The sequence below is a fragment of the Branchiostoma lanceolatum genome, chromosome 3 (genome assembly GCF_035083965.1).
Source record: "Branchiostoma lanceolatum isolate klBraLanc5 chromosome 3, klBraLanc5.hap2, whole genome shotgun sequence".
Taxonomy (NCBI): domain Eukaryota; kingdom Metazoa; phylum Chordata; class Leptocardii; order Amphioxiformes; family Branchiostomatidae; genus Branchiostoma; species Branchiostoma lanceolatum.
The window spans coordinates 18978812-18998731 of record NC_089724.1 but is presented as its reverse complement, the minus strand read 5'-3'; the positions used below and the strand labels follow the sequence as shown (position 1 = coordinate 18998731).

Sequence of the window (19920 nt, the reverse complement as noted above, 5' to 3'; positions counted from 1 at the left end):
ATCAAATAAAGATACACCAATTGTGATACACCAATACACTAAAATATACAATATCAAAGTTACACTTTGAAGGAGATTTATCAATTATAGATGTCATATAGTGTCTTTATTAGTAATGTCGACTTGAATTTACACACCTTCGGAATAGTGGTATTGACTATTCAACTCTGACCGGAAACTTCTGGTGTTTTCTGGAAGCAGCCTACGATAAAAACATGACGTTACGTCATGGCACGTATACCTATGGATTTATGGGCTCTGTGAATATTGAAATGCTGTTTGACTAGACTCAACATGATGGAGAGGGACAGTGAGACGGACAGATCAGCCGTGATACCGTCAACAGAGAAAAAGGTTAGACTTAGAGTTTTCCACGTTATCCCCCCTCCCCTTTTTTGTCTGTTCTGTAAGCATAATGCTTTTTCAAGTAGCTAGTGGTAGTGCAATGCGGCTGTAGAGTATAATGATTTTAAAGACTGGTGTGTTGTATGCTGCTCACCCATTCGATCGGAGACGCAAAAGTACCGGTGTCACGGGTTCCTCAATAATCACTCGGTGTCCAGCACCGAAGGTGCCTTCATCGCTAGACTTCCAGTGATGGAGTTTTGTCATCTGTGGGCGTCCAGCAATGAGGCGACTTCGTTACTGGAAATCCCTGAATTATCACTGGAAACCGGGAGATGAGAGTACCTGCGGGGCTGGAAAACCTGAGTGATGACAAATATCCCGTTGTGGAAAACCAGTGACGACAAATGTAAACTGAAAAATCGATAATTAAAAAATGTATAAAGGTTCCCTTTGTCTTACTGTAGTGCGCCGTAAAGCCGGCGTCACAATTCATGCGAGCGTCGGCCAAATTTGTAGATCGCCCGAAGTTCGCCAAATTTCAAATTCGCCCATGCGTCGACCTTATTTTTCGCTGAAACCCTGCCCCGTATTGAACGGGGCTCGGGCAATGTCCGTCGAACACCAATAATCATAAATTCCACATAAGACGCCTGGGCGTGCCTCGGCAGACAAACATAGATTTATAATGACTTAGTGGACTTTGAACTAGTCATTTTGTGGGGAAAAAACTCAGAAATTCAAGTGTTATTATAGCCTCAGTTCATTAATATATAAATTGAAACATCTTTCAATAGGGCCGAAGCCCGCGGAATCGCCAGGACGTCGGTCGTACTTCGGCCGAAAATCCCCATTTGGAGCTTGCCGACAAGTCGGCCGAGCTAAATTGTTGATTTGTGATGGGGGCTTAACGGCATCGACTCAAAATGCACACAAAATATTGTCTAACAGTTAGCACTGGAACATTCCAGTGATAATAGGACGTGATCACTGGAAGGCCACTAACGAAATAATGTCATCACTCGGCTTCCAGCACTAGAGAGTCACTCATCACTGGTAAATCTAGCTCGGAACCCGTGACCTCGGGACTTTCGTTACTGGTGACCAGTGATGAACGAGCCTACTTGTCTGGTACCCGAGTGACAAGCCGGGATCGTCACTAGAAACCGAGTGATGAGCGGAGTTCATTTCTGGAAACCGAGCACCGAGGCAAGATTCAATGCTGGAATTCCAGCACCGAGGGGGCTTCATTACTGGAATAAAGCCGTTCGTTACTAGATTTCTAGTGATGAACTTTGTACGGTGCTGGGCGTCCAGTGACGACGCCACTTTGTACACGCGCTCATTACTCGGCGCCCAGTGAGGAACTCGTGACCCGGGTACCTTTGCATCGGAGACTGAAATCACAGTCGCATGTATTGTAGTCTAACAATTTCATTATGCATATCAATAAACCAGTCACATATTGCAATAACTTGATCTCCCGAAAGCAACTCATGTTAATGCTAAGGAGTGAAGTGCTACCTGTCTAATAACCACTTTTGTACAGAGAAAATGTATCAATGCTTTCCGAGAACTTGTATACATCTAAAACACCGTTATTCAAAGATCGTACCAGTGATCCCTGGCTCTGCGGTGGTGGCTGCTTTACAAGGAAGCACCCTAAAAAAACAACACTAATTAGGATCTGCTACAGACTTCCAACTGCTGCTACAATAAGCTGGTTCACGGTTTGACAGTGTGGTGCATTATGGTTAGATGCCAAAGTTGACAGCCCCTGAGACATATACAAAGGTCATATGGACATATGTTAATAAGCAAATTTTAGAACTGTTGACAAGTTACAGGCCTCTACCTTTGACCTTGTGCATGCGCATTTCAAACCATGAACCAGCTTATTACCATAGAGATGCCTTGGATAAAGTTGAAATAACCAACTATATTTAGCCTGAGTACCAGCCTCCGTAGTGACCGCTGGCTCAAAAAAAATTCGCTTGCTAACCACGACTCAGGGTAACTATATTTGGAATGCATCAACAAATAATCATACTGTCTTACTGTACCATGTAGTATTCATGTGAATGAACAGTTTGTTTTCTCCCACCAATACCTCCGCAGACATGTGAGCCTCCGCCACCCCCCAGCCAGGACCAAGACGTGAAGTCGACAGCGGTGATGAAGTACGCGTCCGTGGAGAGCCCGGTCAGGTTCTCCGTGCTGCAGAAGCTGACGGACCTGAAGCTGCCGCCGGCTAACTGGCTGAGGAGTCAGGAAGGGGCGACGGGCATCAAGAGTAACATGTCCTGGGGCACAGGCAGTGGGGAGCCCTTCTCAAGGTCAGCATCACAATGGACATTTAAGCTTAAGTGTGAAACTAATGTTGATATGGCAAAAATGTTCTGCAGGGAATTTTCTTTTCAGGTTGATGTAGAAAGAAGTGGGAAAAAGCACAAGCTGATCGGAAGCAAAAAAGACAGCATTATTTTCACACATGTAATATGTTCCCAACCCTCTCTGTGTCTTGATGTTATCCTATATGTAATGTCTAACAACTGTTTTCCTGTTTAGTTTGAGCATGGCCAACACTTTTCTGGAGACAGTGGATGAAGTGGACGTCATCACAGATGCTGAGGTAAGTAATGGCTTATCCGAAATAAAAGTAATCTTTTTTTAAGGCATTATTCAGTACATATCTATGAAATGTGACCAAAGTTAACTCAAAGTCAAAAGCAGTCTTCCATTATGAAGCTCTGGAATCAGGTGTAAACACATTCAGAAACAAAGTTGTGGGTCTTGCATGAATATCAATTTTCTTGAAGAGTTTGTACACTCAGTCGATACAACCATCATCAGTGTATATCAGAGCCTCTTTATTAACGGTTACAGTTATCTTTTTTTATTTTAACATCTGTTGTATAAATTAGATCACCAGTATTGTGGTGATGTTTGAGTGTGTTTTATGTGATTGTATTCCATTTCAGAACATCAAGAAGCTGTTAAAGATCCCGTTCAGTAAAGGCAGTGTGTCGATGGCAGTGCACAGGGTGGGGCGGACACTACTGCTGGATGAGTTTGACATCTACAGTAGTCTCCTCAGGGCTGAGGTCAGTTTTCTGTTACTCTCACAGCTTTTACAAGGGCTATGTTCTTTAAGGCACTTAATATATATTTGTCTCAAAGTATTTGAGTGTACATTGTGTTAATGTGAATAACGGTGTACATGTGGATATTCTTCCCACTGTTACAAAATAAATAAATGCATTTGAAAACAGTTTGTGCCATATTTCGAGATAAGCTCATATGGCCTTTCTTGGTCAATATTGACCATTGTAAAATCCTACAAGATAAGCTAGGAAAGATATGCAGTTTTTGTCTGATCTTGCACTCAGGCTTGCTTTCAGTTACAAAGCTGAGGACTTATACAAGTTATGTAATACTGGGCACTTACATAGCCTCCTGTGCAGGCTTCCTATAACGGCGGCATATATATTGGGAGGGGGGGGGTTGTAGCCTCTACCAGGCTCCGCCGGATGGCTGGAAAAATAGTAGAAACTGGCCGTAATAGAGTGAATAGTGTGCCAAGGGAGTTAGCTACGGAGGGAGTACATTCTGCCATCGACGGAGCCTGTCGGGGCTCGCTATCTCGTTTGATGTCCACTAATCGCTATCTAATAGGTGCGAAGTAGCTAAATAATCCTTTTATTGCTTTCCGACTCGCCCGTGACGGCCCGGACAGGAGCAGCCCACCAGCGAACATGTGGACAGGAAGTGTCAGAGATCACGAAAGTTTGAAGTCATAACGGTCCAGACCAGTGCCCTACATCGTAGTTTAAGCGATATTTTTGTCCTCTGATGTAGTTATCTGTGACAGTTTTTGTACTGCGATGGTAGTCGATCGTACGCGTGTGCGCCGCGTGGGTATAAAGAACCCAGGAATGTTTGGCTACGAGTTTGCGGCAGGGCCCGGCCCGGCTCGGCCCGCAGTGCAGTGGAGAATTCTGTATTCGTCGGACTTCTGACGGGGGCATCGGCCGGTAAAACATTTTGTTTTCAGGCCACACCGTCCTGCCTCAACTAGCCCGAACCGTTTGTTGCCACCATAAGCCTCTAAAATGCGCAGTTTGGCTGAATTCAACAAGGAAAAAATGTCTACCGTATTTCCCCGCTTGTTCGCTGCAGATTAACCGCACAGTAACGTAAATCTCTCGTAAACAATAAACATATTACATTTCGTTGCAGAAAAAAATCGACTTTAGACCATTTGTTCAACAAATGAAAATGTTTCTATTATATTTTAGCGAGGAAATACCGAGAATGCAAGCATCTTGATACAGAATATAATTTTTGGTGCGTTTTGCTGCCACTCGCGTGTGACCTTTGTCCCACACACAGCTGGCTTCCTACACACGCCAGGCCGGCCGGGCCACACTGCGCGCTGAGCGATTTACGACCTAAATGATCTTCAGCGCTGAGTTAGTTCCTTTGTACAGATAATCGGGGGATTAATTTGATACCCTTTATAGACAGCGAGCCCCGACAGGCTCCGTCGATGGCAGAATGTACTCCCTCCGTAGCTAACTCCCTTGGCACACTATTCACTCTATTACGGCCAATTTCTACTATTTTTCCAGCCATCCGGCGGAGCCTGGTAGAGGCTAGGGGGGTTGTAGCCAAGGGAGTTGTGCAGCCGAGGGGCGCGCCGTTATCTACAGCCTGCTCCCTTTCGGGCCCAGCAAAGGGAAGGTGATTAAGACAGCTATTCAGAGAAGCTATTAACATGTTCGCGCAAGGGTAATTCACATGTTCGCGCAAGGGTAATTCACACGTACGCGAGGAACAATTGACTGAATCAGTGAATGGGCCGGCACACACCCGGTTTGTTACGGGAGTTAACAGCTGAAACCGTGAAAACATGAATAACACACCAGTCGGGGTCAGAAACGGAGGCTAGTTTAAAACTATCTCTTCAATCAATGTGGGCATTTATTCTGTTGAAGGCAGCCGGATAGTTTGTCGGATTTTCAAATCTAGTCCGGCAAGCAAGGTCGCCGCTTGAGACGATCACTTTAGGAAACAAACACACACGTCTTAGGCTGCCTTAGCAACATTACCTTCAGCTCCTTTGCGAAATTAGCCAAATTGAAAACAAATCGATTTGCCATGGCCAGCTAGATGTCCTAGATCGCTAGTCCCAAGACTACACAAAACAAGCTCTCCTTTGACGGCGGCTCTCATGGTCTGCAATAAGATCTTGTAGATCCTTGTAGAGACGGTAGTGCGAGTATCTGGTAACAAATTGACTTTTCTTGACCTATGGCCAGGCCGACAAAACAATCCTTGCTTTCTGTGGTACGTTGAAATGTTTTGATTTTTTGTAACCGATTGTGATCCCGGTGAGGAAATGGCCGGGTCAGTGAATACGGGGGCGTGACACCTCACTGCCGGGAGGTGGTGCGTGTGGTTTATTGGGGTCCACGGGACGCCACAGTTCACAAGTCTATGTTGATTGCCCCTAAGTGTTTTTTAATTTCCCTTTGCTGGGCCCGAAAGGGAGCAGGCTGTAGATAACGGCGCGCCCCTCGGCTACACAACTCCCTCGGCTACAAACCCCCCCCCCTCCCAATATATATGCCGCCGTTATTGGAAGCCTGCACAGGAGGCTAGCACTTACATAAGTCCTCAGCTTTGTAGATGAAAGCAAGTCTGAGTGCAAGATCAGATCATATAAGTACCTAGTATTTTGATTATATGTGGATGTGTTTGGTTTATAATTGGTGGCTTTTTTTGTGTTCTATTCCCTACAGAGAGAAAACTGGAGATGGTTGCGAGATTTCTACTTAGAGCATGTCCTTGAGAATGTAAAGGAAAAGGTATGTCCTTGTCTTTTTCAAATTCACAGTCAAGAAGAAGTCAAGACATGAATGCATGTAATGTATGAATTTTTACAAGCACAGGCACTTGGACCAATTGGTTGCCATTAGTAATTTTTACATAATAGTAAAAGCATAAAATATTTGTACTATATCCCCCCAAAAATTAATACTAGACTTAGAGCTATATTTAATTTGGTTTTTGTGACTATGGACATGGAATGATTTTGTTATCTATACATACTCATCACTGGCATATCTGTCCTTTGAAGGAGAAAATCTTCTCCAGAAAGAAAAAGACCAGAGATTACCTTCAAAATAGAAGTATGTTCTCCAAGTTCCTGTATAGGAGGTATGTTTTATTTTCTAGATATCTTTTTCCTCTCTCTTATTTGTAAAGACTGAAAAGGTTTTGTGTTGGCACATACTCACTTCTGCTGTTTTCATGACAGGACACTCCATTATGATGAACATTTGATGTCAATTTATTTATTTAGATTTTTTTGTCTGTTTTTTATTTTGCTTTTGAACTTATTCTAATAGTGCTATATACTCTTGTTTAGAGTTGAGAATCCTTGTTGAAGTGTTTTTAGTGTAAGCTGATGTGATGTTGTTCTTCTCCCCCATGTGTCCAGTATTGAGGATGGGAAGGAAGGTGAGTCCCCACCCAGCTACTCGGAGGTGTGTGGTGAGGAGGGTGAGGAAGGGGCTGTTGGGAGCTGTCCTGACGAGGCTAACAGCAGGCTGGCCCAAGGACAGAGTCTTAGCAACGGAGACCTCCTGCCTGAGGTGAGGAGAACACTACTGTGTTCACATCTGCTGTAAGCCACTTGTATAGCCACTGCAAAGTGTTTATCCTCCACAGGACTATGTGTGTGCCCTTTTCATACCGCGGTTCAGAAGAACCCACTTAAATGTACCCAAAAAGTATGATTATTGACAGTCTCCATTTCTTACTTGAGAATCCTCTCAAAAATGCAGGAAATGCGGTTTCTTAGGGTTGAATTTCACACAATTTTCTTCATGACCCTCCTAGAAAGCTAATGACTTCGGTGCTTGCTTTTCCCAAAAGTCTACACCCCCCCCAAAACAAATTCCTGGCTATATGGGCATGATATACTACTATTTATAATGTCTGCAGTTTGTAATATGTATCCTTTCCCCATTGGTCAGCCTGCAGACCCAAGCCTCCGGAGTGAGTTCCAGAGAAATGTCCTATGGACGTTTGAAGACATCCGCATGCTGATTGGCACAGACATGCCCATATTTGGAGGTGGGACTCACCCTGCTGTGAGCCTGAGACTAAGGTAGGTTTCAGGGCCGGCCTTGTGAGTCTGTCATGTACAGTGGGACGTCACAGATTGTTGAAAATCATAAGAACTTCTAGAAAATGCATCTGAGTAGAAAATGGGAAAGAAATATTTACGTCTCTATGCCTTACTTGGTTGTTTTCCATTCCTGTAGCATGTTACTGTTCTTGTCCATCCCTCTGCCAATTCTCGGACATATGATCAGCATTGTTATATTATGTTCTTGTAAACACAAAGTCCATTACTTCTATTACTTTTTATGGACCAGGAAAATTGAGAGTGCAACTTTTTTGAGCCCTTTTACTCCATGGATAAGCCATTAGAGGTTTGTTGAGTGATGTCATATAACATGTTGGTTTCCTACATGTATTTTTCACAGGGACATGAAGAAGCCAATCAACGTGCTAACTGGGCTGGACTACTGGCTGGACAACCTGATGTGTAATGTTCCTGAACTGGTCATGTGTTACCACCTAGAGGGGGTGGTCCAGGTCGGTACAAGGTGTACATAGTTTTGCATTTTCCATAGGCTGATTCAGTCAAAACTGCCCCCAAAAGACCACTCATCAGGGGACCAATAAAGCCTGGTCAATGTGCTTGTGTCAATGGGAAATATCATCATCTAAGGGGAAAAGTGGTCACATTGGCCAGGTGTTCCTTATGTAGAGGTGGTCACTTGTAGAGGTTTCACTGTCAATGGTATTCATCAGATTAAAGCATGCAATTTTTTTTCTAATACATTTCACATGAAAAAGAGGACTTCTTGATCTTTTTCATGTGAACCACCGCACAGTGCTCTAGCTGAATTTCAGATGTATTCAAGACTTTTGCTTCCAATTTTGTTTAGATTTCACTTTGGGTTATGGTTTTTGTCAGCTCTGATAAAAAATACTGTGACCTGGCACTTGATGTCATAGTCCATGGTGCTGAAACTATAGATGATATTACAATCATCAAGAAACACTGCAAATGTGAATGTCACACTGTTGAAAATGCATGGCATAGGAATGTGTAAAAACCCCTGAAAGGGGTTGTTGAAAAAGCTACAGAAACAAACTGACAGCAACCTTGGTGATTGTAGGTGACAAACATTGTAACAACTGAAATGAAACCCCCCCCCCCATGTTTTGTGTCCAGCAATACGAGCTGATCAAGACAGAGGAGATCCCCAACCTGGATGCCTCGCGGTTCTCCCCCCAGGTCATTAAGGACATCGCTCAGAACATCCTGTCCTTCCTCAAGGCAAACTGTACCAAGGAAGGCCACACCTACTGGCTACTGAAAGGTGATGCTGATAAACAGGATACACAAATTTAGTAGCCTTAATTCAACGTCTAATGTTTGGTGCATTGCATAGATTTAAGAAGAAGCCATGTATTCGTGTTGTCATGCCATAGATGTAGTTTTACACCTTCCTGTACAGAATGTCTGTAGTGTTAACGGTCAAATTGTAATACTAAGGGATAGATGACATGAGTAGATATACAGCAACATATTTGTTTTGTCTTGTGAAATGTTCCTGAATTAATCTGTATCTGTATCTATATAGCTGGTATAAAAGCCCTTCAGTGTAACGCACCAGCTATTAAGTTGATGTTGTTTGACAAGCTAATTTTTTCTGACAGGAAACGGAGATGATGTTGTGAAGCTGTATGACCTGACCACACTATGCTCTGAGAACATGGAGGATAAAACATCCAACCCTTTCTCTGTGCCTGTAGCCATGCTGTTGTACAGGTCGGCAGTCTGGTGTTACTACTTCAGTTTATCTGTCTTCAACAGCAAAACCATTCATACCCTTCATACGTTTTCATAGATTTTGTTAGGTGAAAACTGGGTTTGGTCTTCTTTATATTATCGGTTAAAGTTAGACACATTGATAAATATATCTATACAACAGTATTTGTGAAATTTCTTCATGCCTTTTCAAAATACGGCATGTCCATAACTTTCTATTCATAACTTTTCTTGTTTTTAAATTCACATTCATAGTTTTGTGAATGAAATTAAACCACAATTGTTCTTGATTCACAACTGACTGCTGCTTTTTATTCTTGAGAAAAACAAATTTACAAGGGATATGAAAAATTTTGTGCTGAAATTAATTTTTTGGGGTAATTGTATATGATCAAGATAAACTTAATTAAGTACAACATAGATACAACAGCAGCCAATGTAAACAATGCAGACTTTCTGAACCCTGTGACTCCTGATTGAGCCACATGTAAAAAATCTTAGTTAATAGAGTTATTCATGACTAGTTGGTCAAAGATTTACGAGAAGGGTTTTGGGACACTTTTGGTTGGGAAGTAATGATGCCATTACCTACGTGTAATTCCTCAAACATCTCACTATTGATGCTCAATAAAGTACCGGTAGTAATACAATGACACAAGAGTTTGCACAGACATGTGATTAAAGTAAATTACGTAGTCTAATGAGACATTCTTCTTTTGTAGAGTTGCCCGTAACATGCTGATGGACAGTAACTGCCACAAGGAGGACTTTCCCACTGTCAGGAAACTGTTGAAACAGTGTATAGAGCTGTTGGACGAAGACAAACATCCTGAGGTGGGCACAGCACCATGTTATACTTCAGCCTAGATGAACAGTTACATTAAACAGGAAATCATTCCTGAATAAAGTTATATAGTAATCAAAAGTAGTGGAGCAACCATCCTGTCTTTTAAGTGTCCTACAGTGTTCTTTCTTGTGAATTTACATTTTGAATTTAAGTGGTATGCTTATTACCAAGTCTTGTCAGCAATTATGTATAGCACAAAGCCAGTCTTAAAGTTTTTGAACTGAAAAGAACATCAAATGTGACATGCTATTTTGAACTATTTTTCTGTCATCAGATCGTGACATCAGCCAACTATCTATTGTCGGATCTCTTTGTCCCTGACGACCCCAAAGAGGATCCCTGTGTCCCTGCATCTTCTGACACTGAAGACCAGGAATTCTGGGATAGCAGTTTCTACGATGACAACGATGATGATGATGTGTCCCAGGACGGGGATAATTTGGCAGTCGCTGTTATCAAGTCAGTGGAGGACTTGTATGAGCGGGAGAAGTACAGGTCATCAGGGAACAGGGTAAGGAGGGAATTATGGGCTACATTCAATGAGTAGAGGGCAATGGATAAAGCACTACATGAATAACTACAAATGATGTATAACACAAATGAATAAGCAGCAGATAAATATGATGTATATAGACAGGAACTGGTTGCATCTAAGACTTTTTCATCCATTGTTGTCATTCTCAAATTTCCTTAGTTTGTGGAAGGAAATTTATATCAAAATGTCCAATAAAAATGTAATACTGTAACTGTGTAAGTCGAAATAAAATCTGAACCTTTTTTAGCCCCAGTGTCCATCGTGATTTAAGAGACTTCTCTAGAGATCAGTGAGCTGTATTAATGAAATGGTTTGATGCTTTTTCTTAGCCTCCAAATGAAGCAAGACAACCCATGTCTGTGGAAGAGAGAGCAAGAGCAGCATTGTCTTATGTGTCCAAGGTAAGCTTCTCAAACTGTCCCCCACTTTGTTAAGTACAGAAGATTGTATATGTCTTATATCAAAAATCTCTCATACTATTTCTGCTTGATTTTTATTCTGTAGCGACAGCTCACAAGTTAAAGTGATAGTTTTGACTTAAATGGTTGAATATAGGTGGTAAAATGACTCTACGTCTCCATCTTTTATCCCAGGCAATGATGCTGATTGACAGTTACGCTTCAAAACTGGCCCCTCCCAAACCAGCTCCCTTCCCCAGTCCTTCTAAAGCCATTCCACTGCACTATGCCAAACTCTTCCAAAATGGAGACGACAGCGCATCCAAGCCAGAAGCAGCAGGTGGTCAGGAGGAAAACTCTAGCTTTAAGGACCCAGTTGTAAGTGAGGACACCCCTTCCCAGCATGCTTTAACACCCTGCCACAACATCAGCAAAGACTCCTGGGAAGGACAGTTGAAGATTTTGCTGTTGAAAAAGGCGGCGACGGCGTACTTTGCGTTATCGGACGTGGCCAACACCCTGGGGAGGTATGGGTGTGCACTGAGGTACCTCAGACTGGCTCTACTGTGCTATGGTAAGTGATATATGTAGCTCTAGTGTATGTAGGAAGTTTGATAAACCGGGCTCTTGAATTTGTACCAAATATTGAAATCAAGAAGATCACAGTCTTAATTTTAGAATGTCTGAGTTGCTACTAGTAATTAGATCTCAGTTTTTTTTCTCTACTTCTTTGCTTTGTCCATTTCTTACCCCCCTCTGGTGTACCCCACAGATGCGTTCTCGGCCCTGTCCTTCGGGCTGCCGCATGAGAACCGTAACCTGCAGACGTCCTTACTGACCCTGGCCGGAGACGTCCAGCTCATGATGGCCAAACACGTCGACAACCATCAGGTGTACGAGGCAGAGCTGGAGGTCAAAAGTCAAGATGATGCAATCATCTCCAGGAGTGCCAAGCAGGAGCTTGTCAAGCCTCTCTGCAGCAGTAAGACAAATCTTACATGTCCCATATTGTTCCTAACACTAGCAGTAATAAGTGCTTGATACCCAGCATATATGAGATGCTAAAGCAATGCTGGACAAATATTTACAGGTTTGTGATAGCGAAACCTATTTTATAATTGCCGCTGTGCATGGGTGACACCATCCAGTCTCTATCTTGTTCCCGGTCTATAGGCCAAGGCTGCAGTGCCGTCATGGATTACTAGGTGATGCTTCAGTACCAGTTTCAAGTCTGCAGTACTGTCATGGAATACTTGTATTAATGATAAGTTAATCATAAAAAGCAATGTTCAGCAAGATGGGAGAATCAACTTTGGTATCATGATATTAGATAGACCATATAGGCCTAGCAGCATTCATCCATCTGTGCCTGTTATCTGATATAGAGCACGACTGGGCCACTGAATTCTTCATGCACGACATCGAGAGTTGCCTGGAAACCAGCGTACGCTGCTACGAAGAAGCTACCATCAGGACTAACCGCAAGGAGTCTCACAACCAGTTCCTGAATGTAAACAAGCGCCTCGGCAACGTGCAGAACGAGATTGGTGTGATCCTCATGAACAGGGCGGCAGGGATGGAGCACGGTAAGCACAGACGTGGGTTTGAGCTTGTTGATAGGCTGCTGAGTGTCACGCAGTAAAGTATACCTTGTAGTCGGTTGTAAGACCAAAAGGTATAAAGAGACCATGACATGTTGATTACAAGTCTTCAAACCTACTTGTAGCAGAAACAGTATTTTTTGTCTCCTTGGTTCTAAAGTTAGAGTAGAAATCTGCCCCTTTGTTACACATTTTAAAGAGAATGCCTTGTGTTTCTGTGTCATCTTAGGTCCTGAGCAAGACAAAACCTTAAAGAAGAGTCAGTGTGCCTTTGAGTCTGGGATTGGTGCTTTTAGAGCTGCCATGGACACGACTAACATTGCTCTGCTGCACTCCAACACTGGCAGGCTGATGAGAGTGTGGGCTCAGTCCTGTGTACAGCATGAAAAGGAGGGCAAGAGGGGGGAGTTCTCCCATCAGGAAAGGATTTACTACAACAAGGTAGGAGAAGTTGCAGGTATCTGAAGTTGCAGCATAGATGATGTCTGTAACAGTGTGACCCCCATACCAACGTACCTACCACTATCAGATGTGGTTTTTAAGCCAAATCATTTTGCCTGCTACTATTCAGGTAGTCTCCATACATGGCTTTGCATGGCATAGTGTGCAAAATCTGCTATGCCAGTCTACTCTTACATTTTTTTGATGTTTTTTAACAGGCAAGGGACCACTACATGAAAGCAGTCCATATTTTGAAAGACCGATCAGCCTTCCCTATGGTGTGGGATTCTGTCCAATGGGAGCTGTCAACAACTTTCTTCACCATGGCAACACTTCTGCAAGACTTTGCACCACTCTCCATCAAGGCAGAGGAGCAGGTAAGAAAACTGTAATGCATGTGATCCACTTATTGTCAATGGCTACTGGAATTGCATCCTACGCCTCTGCTGCTAGATGGCGCTTTTGGGTCATAATGTATACTCCATTTCAGGTATACGAAAAGTTAGGAAACTGCAAACTTTGAGTGTGAAAGGAAATGCACTGTAGTTACAAGATGTGTACTTGTTTTTTTCTCTGTAATTACTGTAGGTGTAGAATGAGTCTGTTGACCTCATGACCAATGACTTACAATACTCTTGTCACTTTTCAGTCATCTCACACTTCAAATTATCAACAGAACAAAGACTAGATAATTGCAAACTTCAAGTATTAAAGCAAAGAAGTGTCTTTTTCCTCCCATTTGTTGGACGTAGGTGGAAAAGGAGGTTGTTGACCTGATGACCAGGTCCATACGGTACTGCGACACCGAGACGGAGTCCCCGCGCCAGCCCCTTGCACAGTACCGTGCCGCGACGATCCATCACCGTTTGGCGTCAATGTTTCACAACGCCTACAGGAACCAGGTGAAGAAATACAGTGTAGTGATCTGCTGGGTGCTATCCAATTACTACTGAGGCTCCTACACTCACTATCCCGATTTTTCAGTGTAGGAGCCCTGGTAGTAATCAGATGTGAAAGGACAGGTGATACAGGTGATCGAAGCCTGTGATGGGAGGTGTATCCCCCTAAAATCTTGAGGATTGTACATTCAACCATTCCATGAGCATGTTTTTTGAGATGGAAATCTCCAGATGTATGCAGGTAGATTGCCATCAAAACTTAGGGCCCGGTTACATATGTTGAACAATCGTCGCACGGTTGCAAACTGAGGGTATTCTTGGGATAACCATACATGTGTCCTGCAAATTTCAGCTGTCTTTTTGATTTTATGGAAAAGGCTGCCTTAGAACCCTGTCGGCAGTTTGTTTCGTCACAGCCTGCTTGAAAATTCTACCACATCACCAGCTATGGAATGATTACATTATAAGTACATGTAATAGTAAACATGTACGTCTTAGAAAAAGTTTATACTCTCATCATCATATCTGAATAGCTTGTTGACATTATGGGTCTCCAAGAGTAACAGGTCTTTTATCCTTGAACTCCAGTCTGAGGACCAGAAGAGAAAACAGGCACGATCCCAGGCTGAACATCACTATGGAAAAGCCTGTCGGCTCTTCCAGCAACTGGAACACCCCTGTGAGCTCACCAGAGTGCAGCTGGAAAGAGTGGCTCTCTGTGAATACCAGCTAGGGGGTATGTCATCCTGATGGCATAGCAGTAGCAGTGTCCTGTCCTAACATTACATTAAGAATGTGCGACTAATGTGTGCCCCAGTTAATGTGATAGAGGGAACAGATCTTGAAATTTCTTGCATTTCATACATGTACCTAAAAAAACACCAAGAAAAGTATGTTGCTGTGTTTTTTTCAGGTCAGACTACAGCTGGGAGTAAAGTGCGAACCCTGTCCACAGCCTTGGGGTACATGGCTGAGTGCAGGGAAGCAATGCACATTGTATACAAGGAATTGGGGCCAGACGGTAAGCCTGACAACACAGAAAAACACTATAACATAGCCAGCAGTGTCTGTCCCTGTGGTGTACATGTAGATAAAAACATGTAAAATGTGTATTCCTGAAATGCACATCTTTGGTGTCTAGTCTCCATCTTCCCTTTGTTTTATCTGCTAAGTTATACTCATCATTTCATAACCATATTGATGCTTTGACCATAAACATATTTTCTTGTATAGTCTGCTTCCTTCGACCCTGGTTAAGTCCTTGCACCAGTCGAACGGCCATAGCTGCTACCAGCTTATTAAGGGCTCTTACTAGTCTTAGGTAGGTAGGTTATGTTACATTTTCTAGAATAGAATTGTCAAAGCATTTGTCAACTCTGTGTCTACAGAAGAAGACACCACCACTGATGGTGAAAACACCACGTCCAACGACTTGTCCAAGAACCAGACGGTTGTTTCGAGTCTGGTGCCCAGAGAGGAGAGTGAAAAACTCCTGAACATCCTGGAGTCCAGACTACAACACCTGTTGCACACGCTCATCAAGACAGCAGCATCTGGGAAGGCCAGGTCAGGGCTGGGGCTCCTTTTTGCTTTCACATCTTGACTTAGATCCTGTGGGGGACTGTAGCAGTAATGTTCAGCCTTGTTCTTGAACTTTGTTTTTTTATGAGAAAAAAAAGAAAGCTGTTGATCCTAAATCAACTTTTGTCCATATCCATCTCATTGTAGAGGTTGCCACAAATTTGACATCAGCTTAGAACTTTCTTACATTGACGCCTTCCTTCTTTCAGAGGGACACATGTGTAATGGTACATATATGTAGTGTTTACATGGTTCGCTTTTTTTACCACGTTTCCATACTTCCTTTCCATTTTCATCCCCAGTCCCCCTTAAAGGCAAACATCTTTGTTGGTGTGTTATTCTTTTTTCTAACAAATTTTCATTCTCCCAGTTTTCTGTAATGCTCACTCCTTACTGTAGTCTGTCACTGTCCTCAGTTCTCACAAGCATCATAGCGGAAAGCCAAGGTGAGACCACTGTTTCAGGAATGTAGATGGAACATGTTCTGTTAAAAAGCCCTGTTGGAACATACAGAATGACCAGAAGAAAAAAAAATTACCAGTTGGCTGACCCTGATGTACTTTGTATACCAGATTGCAGAATATACCAAACCAAAAATCACTCCAAAGTTCATGTATTTGAAGTATACATGCCTCTTTCCTATATTGTAAGTCACTTTGTTTCCCACCCTCTTTGTATGCCCAATCCACATTGTCTGATGTTCTTCCCTTTCTCTTCACCTGTGCTGTTTCCCTTGCCTGTATGATTCTTGCCATGCCCCCCTCCCCAACCCAGACGTGCAGGGAAGGCAACGTAAGTTGTTTGTTCTCGCAAAGTGCAAAATTTTTCAGTTGATCTGCCCTGACCTGTACAATTGGTCAGGCCTGTAGAGAGATACAGTAGGTCAGGTTGCAATGCATACTTTTGTAGGTTTTCTGTGATGTTCTGATTGACGTACTGATGGTCAATATTCCGAGTCAGCCTGATATCTTATAATATTTAAGAAGAAAACTAATGTTCTTATTTGGTACATTGTACAGCCGCCACCTTCCGTCGTCTCAGCTTGACCAGTACAAGAAAGTGTACGCATCGTGCCTGAGAGGGATGGCAGAGTCTTCTGCAGGGCTGATGAGAAGGGTACAGAACATGGCGGACACACTGGCTCTACTTCCACCATGACTGTACACGTTTTTTGTCACACATGTACATTTGTTGATGTGTCGTCCTACACACTGTGAAGCTGTATTTTTCATTGCCTCCTGATGGATAAAATGTAAGGAAAGATTACCCAATCATTGTGTGGGTGGTTGACAGTTATACATGCAACTGTAAAGGATGTCTCCTGGTCTGTATACCTGGGTGACTGTGATATTTGTTTATTTACTCTGGGCTCCTAACTGAAAATCTGCAGATGGCTGGGGTACAGTTTAAGTTGTAGAAAGACGTCAGTATCGAAATAGATCAGTGAAATTTCATGCTATGGATAAGTGATGCAGAAGATAAAGTACAGTATGAAGCTCGAGATGATCTTATCTGTCAGTGCTACAGTGCGTTTTTGTGCAGTCAAATTTGTAGATATATGTATATACAATCATTATGTATATTACATCTCCAATACAGCAGACCAAGAATGTGTATTGTGAGATTCTGTAAGGACTGTACACTGTACGTGGGACACAGAAAGGGAATCGTACCAGATGAGCTCTTAATGCTTGGTACCTACTGCAAAAATGTCCAACATGAAAGTCCACAAGAAAATGCAGTGATAGTAAAAACTGTACAAAAACAGCTTTAGGCATATTCTGTTATGCAGCTTTACATACAGACCCCACCATACAGCGATGTTAATTGTTAGTGAAGGCAGAATAAGTGTGTGACAGGTGTGAAACATGTGGGCCATAAAGAGGCAGCAGACAGTTCAATGATTAACGTCCATGTGGCATATTGACACTTTGTGTGACATGTCATGTACATTAGACGATCTTTATTGCTACTAATACATTTGTGTACAGTCAATCCAAGGCAGGCAATGCCACAGGTAATTCATTGAAATTAGCCCTTGTTTATCCACCTGCTGAAGGAGGGAGACTTCAGTAATTGGTCTTGATGGTCATGTTTCAGCATACCTAGCATTCCTAAGTCCTACATCTTATAGAAACTAAAGCAAAACTATTGAGATTCACAAGAGTCAATTGTGTGCACTGTATTCAGTGACAGGGTATTGTAAGATACCTTCTGGTGTCTAGCATTTGTGCATTGTAGTGTACTGCCCAATATGTCTATAGTAGACTCATGTGTGTTGTCAGATATTTTAAAGCCTTAGTGCTATCTTCTAGTGTTAATCCACAGCTGAGGTAGTTACGCTGTAAAGGACACCCTAGCAACTTTGCAGTGCTAGGACTAAAGCAGTGGAAAATGTTCCCCAGCCTAATTAGACACAGTGTAGCTCGAAGGTACATGTTATGAGGTGACTTCAAGTGCCATTTCAGCCAGCTAAATAGTCTCCAGGGCCTTCAAACAGTAGGGGATGTTGGACGATATGTAAAGCTAACTGTCCTCTTGGGTAAGAAGGGCAACTCTGATGTCTATGATACCCTTAATAAGGGCTGGACGTGCTCGGTATCATAACAATGCAGAATATGAACTAAGATAAGACATGCTAGTTACTTTGCTTGGGGATGTATTTAGCATAGTGGAAATAGTGGAAATGTTTATGAGGATGATATGTTCTGTACATACATTGTAGTCTACTAGACCACCAGACTGCATAAGGACCTTGCTCAAAAATACCATGACCATCTTAGTGCCTTACCTGATCAAAGATGGTCTTCAGTGCAATATTTTGTATATCATTTTCACATTTTTGTTGCTACCCGCAGCAGTTGCAGACATGTCGATGTGCAACATTAAACTATACTGTGTCTGTCACAGTACAGATGATCACCACAGATGGAGCTGAATCACTTGCCTTTAACTTAACAAATTGGTTTCATGCTTACTGAGGTACCACTGTCTTAATTTCTGGTGCTATTTCTTGTTTCCAATGTCACACAGCCCTTTCCTGCACAACTCCTTAATCATTCCTTGTAAGTAACTGTCCCAGAAAAGGTTGCACGGTCCTGTCTGCCCTAGAGAACACCCCAGGGTATCATGGGATAGACTTTGAGGTAACCATAGACAGACAGGATTGGTTCTTGGAATGTGCCAAATGAAAAAGTCAAGTATACACCTCAAGTTGAGCCAAATCGTTACCTTATGAGTTTGTGTACGACAATGTTTCTGTTTCTTTTCAACTTTTCCTCATACTTTCTCGTAGAAGTTGGGATGTATGAATGTGATGAATGTTGGGCCGTTAGAATGTGATGAGGCGACATAATACCCCTTTAAACACAGCGCGGACCAAGCTACACAAACACGTCCATACAGACGTTATCGCACACGGAGAATTGGCAAAATAAGATCATCACGTGGAGGGGGGTAGGGAGTACGTGGTCCGTGTTTTTCTGTTAAAGAAGAAAGACAGGAATTCCGGCCTTTGATCGCACTGAGCGTATTTGCCATGGAGAGGAGCGTTGTTTAACCGTGTTTATCTGTAAAAACGTCGGTTTCTGGGTGGACACCAAACGTTTGGTCCGGCATGAGTCAGGCTTGTGGAATGGTCTCTTTCAAAACCTTCTCACCGCATGAGCCAGAAGTTATTTTGTTTGCCGAAACATTATACAATCCAATTTTACTGACTCAAGCACGTACGTCACTATGAGATGGAATGACTGATACCTTGTTTGCCAGTTCAGATAGTTGTTGGTGAAAACGAGCGATAACTTCCACATTGTATCCGACTTGTTTATGTCGCTATGCCTCCACTAATGTTTGATCCATCCACAACAAGGTAACCTGAAAGTCGGTCCGACGGCCGCTTCGGACTGTAATGCCCCTTCGGCCTGTAAGCTCGTGTCGGGGTGCACGAGGGAAGACAAGTGTAGCGTACAGAAACGAAGACGTCACAGTAAAATGTTATTTTCCAATGTACCAAAGAGCCACGATGAATACCTTTGTAAACCAGTAACTTCGTACATTTTCTAATACCAGACAGTGCAATGAGAAAGATTCGAAAAACGTGTACATTTTTTTTCTAGAGCGTTTCGCTGCCGCGCGAATTTGCAGTCGTTGCTATCGAAAAATACACCTGTATTTCTTTTGTGCCCTCCTACACCCTTGTGTCCCGCCACTACCCACTACCATCCAGGTCGAAGGATGCACTTTGAAATCTCTACGGACGTTTGTTGAAGGGATTTTAGGCATTTATAATCGCCGACCTGTCGAGAGAGCTGAACCTTGCCCCGTCACAAATATCCGTTGTCCAACGTAACGTGACTG

At 42.8% G+C, this 19920-nt stretch overlaps 1 protein-coding gene across 3 annotated transcripts; it reads left to right on the top strand.

The window, feature by feature from the left end:
• The first annotated feature begins 171 nt into the window (after positions 1–171).
• Positions 172–18491, top strand: LOC136430838 (erythroid differentiation-related factor 1-like). Of its 3 annotated transcripts, XM_066421867.1 has the most exons (26): positions 172–354; positions 2464–2681; positions 2914–2977; positions 3327–3449; positions 6150–6215; positions 6488–6567; positions 6851–7004; positions 7389–7522; positions 7905–8016; positions 8663–8810; positions 9151–9262; positions 9985–10096; positions 10384–10620; positions 10974–11045; positions 11238–11616; positions 11815–12024; positions 12428–12628; positions 12873–13084; positions 13303–13461; positions 13837–13986; positions 14572–14719; positions 14897–15004; positions 15372–15549; positions 15981–16010; positions 16339–16356; positions 16584–18491. In XM_066421867.1, exons 1-26 carry the CDS (start codon positions 295–297, stop codon positions 16720–16722), a joined length of 3624 nt encoding a protein of 1207 aa, XP_066277964.1. In that variant the 5' UTR covers positions 172–294; the 3' UTR covers positions 16723–18491. The 3 variants fall into 3 exon arrangements, with proteins under 3 accessions (XP_066277964.1, XP_066277965.1, XP_066277966.1); XM_066421868.1 differs by lacking the exon at positions 16339–16356; XM_066421869.1 differs by lacking the exons at positions 15981–16010; positions 16339–16356.
• Positions 18492–19920: the final 1429 nt, after the last annotated feature.